Source organism: Pelobates fuscus, chromosome 3 (assembly GCF_036172605.1).
Source record: "Pelobates fuscus isolate aPelFus1 chromosome 3, aPelFus1.pri, whole genome shotgun sequence".
Lineage (NCBI taxonomy): Eukaryota > Metazoa > Chordata > Amphibia > Anura > Pelobatidae > Pelobates > Pelobates fuscus.
Genome location: NC_086319.1, coordinates 129,975,129 through 129,987,783, shown reverse-complemented (window position 1 = coordinate 129,987,783; position 12,655 = coordinate 129,975,129). Strand labels below are relative to the sequence as shown.

At 39.0% G+C, this 12,655-nt stretch overlaps 1 protein-coding gene across 1 annotated transcript; it reads left to right on the top strand.

Annotated features, from left to right (window-relative positions):
* Positions 1-2,613: 2,613 nt before the first annotated feature.
* TXNDC15 (thioredoxin domain containing 15) lies at positions 2,614-12,139 on the top strand. Its single transcript, XM_063445270.1, has 5 exons — positions 2,614-2,722; positions 3,813-4,282; positions 6,031-6,194; positions 8,382-8,512; positions 10,261-12,139. The coding sequence occupies exons 1-5, from the start codon at positions 2,653-2,655 to the stop codon at positions 10,455-10,457; spliced, it is 1,032 nt and encodes a 343-aa protein (XP_063301340.1). The 5' UTR covers positions 2,614-2,652; the 3' UTR covers positions 10,458-12,139.
* Positions 12,140-12,655: the final 516 nt, after the last annotated feature.

Genomic DNA, 12,655 nt, shown 5'->3' with positions numbered 1-12,655 from the left:
CGCCCGGTTCGCCGGTTTGCGAACGTTTGCGGAAGTTCGCGTTCGCCGTTCGCAAACCGAAAATGTTATGTTTGCGACATCACTATTGGTCTGTAGTATGCATGTGAGAGGGCACATGGCCCGGCGGTATGCTAGTGTCGCCGGAGATAAGTCCGGGTACAGCTGTATATCAGCGCCATTGTGGAGGATTTGTCGTTTATCCCTGGCGCTTTTCAGGAGGTCTTCCTTCACTTGAAAGTGCATTAAGCAGCACACTACATCCTACATCCTTTGGAGGGGACTCAGGCGGGTCTCTGGGTCTGAGGACCCTGTGTGCCCTAACGAATTCGATAGGTGTTGTGTTCAGCCTTTGTAGAAGGGAGTTGAAGATTTCTGTGAGGGTGTCACGTATTGGGGTGGTCTGGTCTAATTCCTCAGGTAGGCCTCGGATTCTGAGATTCTGCCGCCTCCCCGGTTGTCTAAATCCTCCAGGTGGAGGGCCATTTGGCGTAGCTGTACTTCTTGCCGCTGTATGATGCCCACGGTGGCGTTTTGCGCCGATGTCACATGGTTGCAGTCTGCCTCCAACTGTGCTAATTTGTGTTGGATCCCCTGCATATCCTCCCTCAGGGCATGGAGTTCCCCCGCAATGGATTTATGGAGGGTGTAATTTGCCTCTTTCAGGTCGGTTTTTGTGGGTAGGTTGCTTAATAGGGATGCCCAGTCCGGCTGGGATGGGGGTAGATCGGATGTTTGTTGTACCTGCTTGTGGTGCCTGCCGCGGGGTGAGGTCGGGCGGGTCCGGCCCAAGGCTTCAGAGTCGCTGGAGGCCTGGGAAGCTTGATCTGCCTGGACCATGAGGTATTGGCGCATGCCCGTCGCTTGTGACCCCCTCGGGGTGTTGGCGGCCGCTGCAGCTTGTTATGGCTTATTTGTTTTGCCCATGTTGTGCGGTATGGGGCTGGTGAGGCGGGTAATGGTGTCGAGCCTGCAGGGAGCTCCTGGTTCACGCTGCCATTCCGTCCGGCGTCCAAGCCACGCCCCTATTTTTTGTAATTATTTATATTTTATGGTTTTATGGAGGAAAACAACAACAAAAAATCCTGCTTGTTCAAACCAACTGTAGACTGCAAGATATGTGATGGCATTCTCTAATAACTTGCTATATGATTTGCAGGTGAATGTAATGTTGATATTCTTAATAAAATTTGAATAAAAAAACAAACAAACAAACAAAACAAAAAAAAACTGAATATGCAAGCTACCACCACTAGCAGTCCATTTTTCCACAGTCTATCAGGATGCTGTTTCCACAAAGGTTCTGTTGATTGGCCTGTGAGCATTTAAAATCCAGTATTTATCATTCCAAAAGTCAGGGGGTAGAGTCACATTCTGTCCCAAAATCTAGCGCACTGCCATTTTTAAACGTCACTAGTTGCCACTGACATTGAAGCGAGATCATCTTTGGTACACATATCAAATACTAGTCAGTATATTAGGATATTAGTCAATGATAGCTTTCTGCTTCCAGTCAGTCTGCAGACAAAACTATCCATTTAACATGTCAGTTCTGCTTACTGGTTTCTGTCGAAAACATCACCTGAATGTCTCAGGTACTTGTACAAAATGCAGGGGTTTGTAATATTGAGGATGGCACACCATCAAGCAAGTGGTCCCTTAACTGCAGGCATGTAGATGGGGCATTCTTTATGACGTGAATGAAGATGTGCATGTGTTAGAAAATAACTAATAATGAATATAATAATAATGAAGTGGTCAGTAATGCAATCACTCTAAGCAAAGCTGTCAGGAGTTGCACTGAAAGCTGGAGGCTTGATAATGACAAATTCAGTGGAGAACATTATCCTAAAACCAGGATTATTGGGAAGTAGTGATGTCCCGAACAGTTCGCCGGGAACTGTTCGCCATAGCTTGTTCGCCGGCGAACATAGCTTGTTCGTGGCGAACGCGGCTGGCGAACATATGCGATGGTCGGTCCGCCCCCTATTCGTCATCATTGAGTAAACTTTGACCCTGTACCATACAGTCAGCAGACACATTCCAGCCAATCAGCAGCAGACCCTCCCTCCCAGACCCTCCCACCTCCATGACGAATAGGGGGCGGACCGAACATCGCATATGTTCGCCTGCCGCGTTCGCCACGAACAAGCTATGTTCGCTGGCGAACAGTTCCTGGCGAACTGTTCGGGACATCACTATTGGGAAGTATAGTGTTTAGCCAGTACGGAATATAATTTCCAATTTCCATTAAAAGATTTACAAAAAAAAAAAAAATGTCCAATTTCCATTGTTCTCAATTCCCAGTTTAGAAAAAAACAAACCCTATGTATTAGTCAAGCACCCAGACTAAGCAGATATTGATTTACCAATCACTAGTTTTTTTTTACAATAACGAATTGTAAATTGAATCAAGAAGTGCATTAGGGTGGGGGGAACTGTAATCCCTTTTTTACTCTATATATGTCCAACAAGTAGTTTACAGTACACACTGCCATCTAGTGGCCGGAATACCCCTTATCTTGTTCAGTCACTGTGCGTTCCACGACTCGTTTTCCTACGTACAGAGCGGCAGTGCGTCATCAATGTAATCCGGAACATATTGGAACGCACAGACAGTGTAGATCTGTTTGTGTTCTATGTGTGTGTTCTACGATGGATTGGTGTAATCGTCTCTTGTTATCAAGTGCTGGCTTCTGTCTCTTTTTAAGTCTGTTGGCTCAAGGTGAGGAGAATATAAGGGAGACAGCGTCTCATAGTATCTTATATTGTCTATATACCATCATCAGGTTTAGGCACAGAAAACACAGCAGGTTAGGCTAGTCAACACTTTTTACATCGTTTATTGTAGGCCAGCAGAATGGTCACTGGCTAGCTGAGCTTTTCAGTAATAAAACGCCTTTGAATGTTGTTAAAGAGATTGGTAAATGTATACAAGTACCACAGTGTTCTGATGGCAATATGTTTTAGAGGGGGTGTTGAAACGACAACAGTTAATAACACAAGTTCATCAAATAAATGGGAACCCACAACACTGCAGTCAGTTAGAAAATGTACTTGCTTCAGTTTTTCATTTATCAACATTTTATTTGGGTAATGGTAAAGTATTTGGTGAAGCTTTATAGATTAACAGGTGCTTAAATTCAGGCACCAATAACCTTCTGTCAAGGACAGTTGCCTCTATAGCGTGTTATAAAGCAATTTAACATGAGAAACATAGAGAACCGCATCCATCTTTTATTTTGTAAAACAACAATGGTTTGTTCATTTGAAATTGTGCATTTTCAGTAATTCGTACAAACAAAAAATGAAATGTAACAAAAGTTCTCATAATTGCTCAAGCCAAACTATAGTAAATGTAGGTTTGCCAAATCTATTTATTCACGATCTTGTTTGGTACATGGATTTGCTTTCGTGCTGGAGATTTAAATATAAACAAAGGCAGATCATTTTGATTGTGTAACTCCTGCAATATATGCATTTCTAGGCAGCCATCTCCATTTATTCCTTAACATAATATTTTAATGATATATTTTTTAGGAAAACATGGTGAATGTGGCCAAAATAAATGAATGAAAGAAGGGTCTATTAAGTTATATGCGTAGTTTCATATGGTGTCATATATCAAAAGCATTTTCTTTTGTGTTAAGTCTTAGTATTTTACTATAAATGTGTATGTTAGAAGACTTCTTCTAAAACATATGTATAGGTAGATTATTTTATTTGACCTAGCAACTAATTTGTGTTTTAAATAAAAAAGTGTATATATTGGATTCTAAATCTTTTTATTTTTTTTATTGTCTTAATTTATCCAGGTCAAGATATTGAGGATATTCAACAAAAGGATGACAAACCAATCAATCATCTGAACCCAAATACTCAAATGCCTAAAAATACTGAAGATGTTCATGTCCCAGAAATTGTTCAGTACAAGACTGCGGAGATTGCAGATGCAATGCAGAGTTCAGACATTTTAACTAATCCTTCTGTACTGTTCTCCATGGTACCAAAAGTGATGAAGGATAGACTTGTTTCAGAAGCAGTTTGTGAAAAAACAATAGATAGTAAAGATTGCAATACCCATCAAAGTCTGATAGATGTGGCACATGATTTTGCTGATACTCATAATAAAGCAAGCGTTCATAGTGCTGAATCTGATGCAGAGACATTAAAGACAGATGAATCCAATACCACAGACAGCAGCAAGCCTTTGAAAGTTGTATGTGAGGAGCGTAACATTACTGGGCTTGAGAATTTTACACTCCAGATACTCAATGTTTCACAGGTTTGACATATATCTGATTATTCTCTCGGTATTTAGGATATCATCTGAGAATATATAAAATGTTTTGGAAAATTTTTCAAAGATATTCTAAATGTAAGAAGTTACAAAGTTATTATGGAGAGCCCTCCAACTCATGGTATCTTGTCACTGCACATCACCCCTTGTCATAATTGGCAAAGCAAGTTGGCCATTATAGGAAAACCACAGGAAAGCAATGAATGTATAGGGATTTTCAAGAAGCTGGACGTCCAGCGTCATTTTACAGAGTTAAAATCTGGAAGACAGCATTTAGAGGCAGTCTTAACCCTGCAATTTAAACTGCAGTGTTTTACATTGCAAAGTTAAGGGGACATGGACACTCAGACCACTTCAATGACTGGGTATCCTTTTACATAGTTATATAGTTGAAAAGAGGCATGCATTCATCAACTTCTGCCTTTCCCACTTTTTTTTCTGTTGATCCAAAGAAGGCAAACATCCCAGTCTGAAGCACTTGTAATTTTGCAACAAACTAGGAAAAAATTATTATTGAAACCAGCATGGAATGGCTGTCAGATCTCGCCTTGGATCAATACCTTTGTTCTGTTTTGCCTTTCCTAATAAGGGTCCCTACTTTTCTTTCTGTAGAAGAGAAAAAAAGCAAACAGATTTAAGGGGTGGGTAACAAGGGTGTTTGTAGGATTATTCCCTAAACAGAAAATTATTGCAAGTTGATCAAACCGAAAATGTTAGACTAAAACAGCTAAGCTGGGACTATAGCTGCATTTGATAATAAACACAGTTTTTGTTAATTTCTGCCAATGTCTTGGACAGTAAGTAACCCAAAATAAATGAAAGGGAGACAAAGAAAACAATGTTGTGTCAGTATGCATGCAGAGGGTGTGTTTTCAAACTACAATGCAGACACTGGTAGACTTGGCAATACAGCCACCCAAGCCTAATCTAACATAACCTTTATGTGTATACAACACATAATATGTTAGAAATTTAGAAGAAGTGGGGATAATTATTATTAAAAGTGTGACATACAAGATCTGATCTTGTTGCATTGTAAGGTAGAGTGTAGGGTTTAAATATGATGGTAGAGAATATCTGTTGGAGGTAATAAACGTACTGTGTTCAGGTTATGTCACATGAACAACTTATTTTTGCTAAGATAGCAAACTTCTCATATTTGTACTGTTTGTCTATGTTGTATACCTGGAAACTATCACAGTAATTACAGTTTCCTTGAGGTCCCTAAAGGAAACTTTAAGCACCAAAACAATTTTTAGCTTAATGAACTAGTTTTGCTCTATTTATATATCATGCACTTGGATTCACTTTGTTTATGCTACCTTCACCACACTATACATGGCAGTTACGCGGCTGCTATTACTATAATTTTTTTCCCTTATTGTACTCTGTGTTTAGTTTAGAATGTCTTCTCTTAAAAAAAAATATCGCATAGGCATAAGGCTATCCTAGACGTACGATAAGGCTAGGGACTAATGAAATATTTTGGAAAATTGGGCAGACTAGATGGGCCGATGGGTTCTTACTGCCGTCACATTCTATGTTTCTATGTCATTTTGCCAGTTCTTATAGGGACCACTTAACTGTGCTCTGATTTGTCCAGGTTATTTAACTAGTTCATATTTCTCTGTCCAGCAAAAGTGACATCAAGGTGATGGCCATGTGATTGGCAAGAGGTTTATGTAATATGAACTTTTTAACATCTGCCGACTGGATGTTTTCATATCTTACAGGACCTGATGGAGTTTTTGAATCCTAATAGCACAGAATGCACCCTGGTATTGTTCTATACCCCTTGGTGTCGTTTTTCTGCAGGACTGGCGCCGCACTTTAATTCCCTACCAAGAGCCTTTCCTATGCTACATTTTTTGGCACTTGATGCTACACAACACAGCAGGTATGTTTATCTGTTTATTCACTAAACACTGAATTTACTAAAATATATTTGGCAAACTTATTTTGTTTTGTTCTATAGCATTCGGTTGATAAATGTATCCTAAAGTTCACTGCACACAGCTGAATTTTAAAACTTTAAAAACTTTTTCCTATTACGAAGAAAAATAGGATGGCAATAAGGTAGGAGTAGGGTTTTGGGGGAAAGTTTGTGTATGGAAGTCATTAAAGGGACACTATAGTCACCTAAACAACTTTAGCTTAATGAAGCAGTTTTGGTGTATAGAACATGCCCCTGCAGCCTCACTGCTCAATCCTCTGCCATTTAGGAGTTAAATCCCTTTGTTTATGAACCCTAGTCACACCTCCCTGCATGTGACTTGTACAGCCTTCCATAAACATTTCCTGTAAAGAGAGCCCTATTTAGGCTTTCTTTATTGCAAGTTCTGTTTAATTAAGATTTTCTTATCCCCTGCTATGTTAATAGCTTGCTAGACCCTGCAGTAGCCTCCTGTATGTGATTAAAGTTCAATTTAGAGATTGAGATACAACTATTTAAGGTAAATTACATCTGTTTGAAAGTGAAACCAGGTTTTTTTCATGCAGGCTCTGTCAATCATAGCCAGGGGAGGTGTGGCTAGGGCTGCATATACAGAAACAAAGTGATTTAACTCCTAAATGACAGTGAATTGAGCAGTGAAATTGCAGGGGAATGATCTATACACTAAAACTGCTTTATTTAGCTAAAGTAATTTAGGTGACTATAGTGTTCCTTTAAAGTTGTAAGGGAAAACCCTTGTTATTATTCACAATAAAATATTCTATGATATAGCTTCTGGGTAGACTTTGGAAATGCATACATGTACGTATATGCAGTAACAAGATGAATGATACATTTACTTTGCTATATTTCTAGTCTGCAAAAGAAACATAGAAACATAGAATGTGACGGCAGATAAGAACCATTCGGCCCATCTAGTCTGCCCAGTAGAAAAAGGCAGAAACTTAGCATTGGAGACCAGTTAGAGAAAACCTGTGAACAATACAGGCAGGGTCTGTACAAGCATTGGCAGAACTAGTTGTCAAAACTTGCATGACCAGCATAAAAAAATTGTCATACAGGAATGGATAGAACACATGGTCGTCTGGCAGAATCAGCAGCTTAAATAGTGTACAGGACTTCAAGGGTCAGGAACTTATGGACTGATCTTATGACCAAGAAGACAGTGCTGGCAATTTGCAATTTTCACTTGTCTTACGCGTCTGACAATAAAAGGCTGCATTAACATGGTGGCAGCTGGCTCATTGCTTTCGAAGAAACAGAACATGCTGTGTCGAGTGAGTGTGAAGTGTTAATGTTGTCACCAATTACGCTGATAAATAGATGTTTTCTATTAAACTGAATTATAAAGAGACAGAGATCATATTATTCTTGATATATTTTTATTATTTGTGTGTGAAGATTTGTGGGTATTTGCTTTTCTGAAGTAAAACTCCAGAACAATTATATACTGGCAAAGCACATAGGTTGGCTGCTCAGGCTCCTTGTAATTCTAGATTAATTAGTTTTTTTAACAGTTCATATGTAGAGTTTTATAAAACAGGGCACTTTTAGCACCATTACCATACAGCAGTCTATCGTAGTGGTTATGATGCTAGTAGGCAGTGGGCACAGTCTCTTGATTCTTTATAAAATCCTTTTCCGATGGTTTGAGACAAACCAAGGGCACTCCTACACACCTGCAACACTGCTCCTCAGATTGCTAATGCAGATATTTATTAGTAGTGTCATTTTTAGCCGCATTGATTTTCAGTGTGTTCACTGACATTCCTTGTTGCCAAAATGTTGTCAAAACGAACATTGCCAGTGCAGAAGTGGAACATCGGCCTTAATAGTCCTGTGAAAGATAGGCTTGGATGTGGGTGCTGAAAAACAGTTTGACACATAACTGGGGGAAGACACATTCAGAAGAGGCTATATGGTGCTCCTTTAATCATAGGTAGGGTTAGCAAAAAAAAAATAATCAATCCATAATTATACAAGTAAAGCAATACATGTTATGTGGCATAACATTTTGTGAAATATTCCTCGTGTGATTCTTATGCCCTCTTTAGCAAAAGTTGTGTTACTGTGATCATAATTTCTTGTTTTTTATTTATGTAATTTTTTTCTTTTTTTTCTTCTCATTAGTCTGTCTACTCGATTTGGTACTGTAGCAGTTCCTAATATCCTATTGTTTCAAGGTGCCAAGCCTATGGCCAGATTTAATCACAGTGAAAGGACTCTAGAGACTCTAAAATCATTTATATTTAACCAATCAGGTATGGAATATTTTCTTATTACATAAAACATGTTTTTTCAATACTGAAACAAAACATGTAACTCATTCTAGTGTTGATTGTGTTATTAGTACTTGTTTACATTTCAGCTATCATAATTTCAAATTTAATTCAAAAGCAACCAATTGACCAATTTTCTTTTTTTTTTTCATGGATTCCTGCATTTGTATGGGCAGAAAGCATCCAAAAAGCCAGGCTCATGGGACTTCTTCATTGAAAGGGAAATTTTATTTTTATCTGCTGATCTTTTCTTTGATCTGTCTATCTCCATAAATAGCTATATAACTTTATTAGTAGATGTTGTAAGAAGACAGACATTATAGTAGAACTATTTTGTCCTCCGGGCTAAAGACCAAGCCCAGTTTGATCAAACGAACTCCAGTAGCATTCAGGGAGACTTGTATGGTTTTTTTTTTTTTTCGAACCTGTGGGTCTCCTTTCCATAAGTGGAATACTCGGTGACTACACAAATGATGTCTGCTACTAATTTAGGCCACAGCTTATGAGGAGACACTGGCTTCAATAGATGCTTGGTTCTCCCCATGAGCAAATGGATTTAGCCCCTGTTTATGCTTAAAAGGACACTATATGCACCCAGACCACTTCATCTCATTGAAGTGGTCTGGGCGCATATTCCCAGGTCCCTTAACCCTGGACTGGTAATTATTGCAGTTTTTACTTGTATGCGTTAACTCCACCTCTAGTTGCTGTCTACCACTTTTGGTTGCCTAACTGATGCTGGACGTCCTCACACTATGCATGAGGACATCCAGCATCTCCCAATACCCCATAGGAAAGCATTGTATGATGCTTTCTTGTGGGGCTCTTCTAATGCAAGCGTGGTCATTGCCGCTCATGTGCATTAGCTCTACCCCATCAGCTGATGGCGGCGCGGGTGGAGTGGAGGGGGCGTGTAGGCAAACTCCAAACCAACATCGAGGGACATTGGTGCTGGAACAAGGTAGGTGTATTTTAAGGGTCTTTTAACTCGTGGGGGTGGGCACTATAGGGTGCAATGGTGCCAGGAAAACAACTTTGCTTTTCTGGCACTTTAGTTTCCCTTTAAAGACAGAACATACAAGTCCAAGATAAGTCCAAGTTACCTTACCTTTGTAATCACCTAATTGTATGTCAGATGGTGTAAGGTATTACAAAATACATAAAAATATAGATGTACTGTTCTTTTGAATATAACTAAAATGTAAGGTAGAGGTGCAAAGTACACAGAGCATTTTACTGTGAAGTGTCATGTCATTTGTATCACATCCAGAATCAAGACACATTGAATTTGGAATGACTAGTTCATTTAGCTATGCGGATCTATGTAAATGTTATTTCAGTCATCTCCAAGAGTTTATGGTTGCCACAGGTCGAGACATTAAGTGCCTAATATAAGGATTGTAGCTGTGATACAGGCAATGTGCTACTTCAGGTACTCATAGCATATTCACTGTCCACATAGTCATAGCGCAGCACATAATTCCTACATAATTACTATGTGTACTTAAATTGCATTTCTTTCAATAAGCCCAACATTATTTCTATTTTATTATTCTGTTGTGCTCCTAGCCCACTCAATGTTAATGAAAGTGAAGCCCAATAAGTCCTGTATGTATTATATTTTATGTACTTTAAATCATAACAGAGCTTAATAAACTAATAATTTAGATTGTATATCAATTAGTCTTTCTATGACGTGGTTTCATTGGCTATCTGCTTCCTCCCCCCAGGAATTCAGGCTAAAACTGATGTGGCACTTACAGAAGCAGATTATGAAGGCCCCTTGCCCAGTGTTCCACTTGGAGGAATAGACTGGCTGCTGGCCTTCTCATTGCTGTATGTGACAGTCTTCATATTATATGCAACAATGCAGACTGAAAGTATTCGATGGCTTATACCTGGCCAGGAGCATGAACACCAGGAGTAAACTGACTTTTTTCAATCATCTGGAAGCTGAAATTCAAATTTGTTTTCCTAAGGAAACTACACTAGTTTGTGTGTATGGATGTTTCCTCTTGCAGCTTTGTATTAATGTATATTGTACATAAAATAGACCGATTGGTTTGGACTCCGAAATATAATTTTATTGATTTATACATACATGTTTTTTTTGTCTGAATGTTTCCAATTTTGCTACTAAAAATAGAGCTAATTTCTACACTTCATGTTTTCCTTTACCATTCTGTTAATCTTTAAAGCGGCACTGTAACCATCTGGGGACTTCACCCACCACTGGTGGTACGGTGTCCGGAGGGGGGGAGAAGGTGAGATTTACTTACCTGAACCTGTCCTCTGTGGGTGCTGCCATTTTATTTCCTAGACGGTCCTCTTCTGCTCCTGACGCTTCAGCATTAAGGTCTATGGAGGATCCGGCTAATATATCTGCAGCCATCACTGGTGACTTTGAGTGGGGTGCTGGAGGAAGGAGAGTGCTGCTTTAAATGAAAAGCTTTAAAAACCTTTTCTTGGGGGGAACATTTTTTACTTGAAATTGCTATTATTTTTTTCTATTTATCTCTCTGTCTTTAACTATTTCTGTCTCACTTTGCTATGTTCTTTCCTCAAAAAGGAAGCATAGAAAATGCACAACTGAACACTCACCACTTAAGCAAAGAGGCTTCTCAGTGAGAAGTCTCTGATTGGTGTATTTGCCATGCGTGTGGGAGTATATCTACTAAACTGATACATTTTCAATTTAGTGTTCCTTTAATTGTTTCCTGGGCTACATGAGCAGTGAGACTCAAGCTCAAAATTAAAGGAACACTATAGTGTTAGGAATACAAAAGCACTGTGGGGCTATCGTGCATCCTAGAGATGCATGGAATTAGTACATCTCATGTGGACCACTCAGCGCTTCCATGCCGAGCATGGAGACGCTGGGCGTGAGTACTGCACATTGTGCAGCACTGACCCAGGAAGCACCTCTAGTGGTCGTCTGAGTGACTGCTACCAGAGGTGTTACTAGGCAGTAATGTAAACACAGCATTTTCTCTGAAAAGCCTTTAGGGACATGCTATACACACACCAGATCAACTACATTAAGCTGTTCTTCTGGTGAGTATAGTGTCCCATTATCTTAGTAAATGAGCAGTGGAATAAAACCTGATTTTGAGAGAAAACGAGTGAGTCCAAATCTGAGATGTGAACAGATTGTAAATGCAGTTAAAAGTATGGATGGTTGCTAAATTTCAAATATTTAAAGGAGGGAGAGGCAGAATAGGGGTTATGGGTTTGTCATTAACGTGGAAATGAAAGTGGAAATAACTTTGAAATAAGTCACACAAGTATCTTTTGTTTAGTGGCTTTTAATTTTGTGCAGAATTACGGCAGATTAAAAATGAATTTCCTTTTAAAGTGCACTCATACTCAAAATGGGCTAAATGAACCCAGATATGTTTAATAATTAAGTTATTGGGTGGAAGCCTGAGATTGTACATCGAAATATGATTTTTCTTTACAAGAATGCTGCCATGACAATGTGTATTTAAATATTGAGTTGCAAAGAGCACTGTATTTTTTTGACAAAAATAGTTTGTCCTCTCTTGTACTTACTTGCTAACAAATGGTGTAACTTTTTTCATCCATGTTTAAAACTAGAGTTTCATTTAATTTTGCCTTGTGGCTGCTGTGTTTTTTATACCTGTCACAGATATGGAAACTGTGTAACCTAATTTTCACCTATTATATTGCAATTTACACCATACATACATTAAAATAACATGTTAGGGTAAAATCCTTTTAACTAACTTACATTTTCATAGTAAAATAAGATGTGACTGTGTGTGTGTGTGTGTGTGTGTGTGTATGTATGTATATGTGTAATATGTGTGTGTGTGTGTGTGTGTGTGTGTGTATATGTGTATGTGTATGTGTGTATATATATATATATATATATATATATATATATATATATAATATTTGGGAGTCTAGCTAACTCCTGGGTTTTGCACCCCTCCCTGTCACAGGTGCATCATCCCAGGACCCTATTTAGCCTTGTACTGCAGAGAGCCCCAGATGTGGAATTTTCTCCCCAAGTAAGTGGGTTAATCTCATAAGAGCAGACATTAGGCTAGAGTAATTAGAGTACCACCTGCCAAAGATGGGGTACATTGACGTTGTGGCAGG

Excerpts from the sequence above, each read along its gene's own strand:
- TXNDC15 (XM_063445270.1), top strand. The coding sequence starts at position 2,653 with ATGGATTGGTGTAATCGTCTCTTGTTATCAAGTGCTGGCTTCTGTCTC. Across the intron at positions 6,195-8,381 it reads GATGCTACACAACACAGCAG|TCTGTCTACTCGATTTGGTA; the intron begins GTATGTTTATCT and ends TCTTCTCATTAG. Across the intron at positions 8,513-10,260 it reads ATTTATATTTAACCAATCAG|GAATTCAGGCTAAAACTGAT; the intron begins GTATGGAATATT and ends TCCTCCCCCCAG.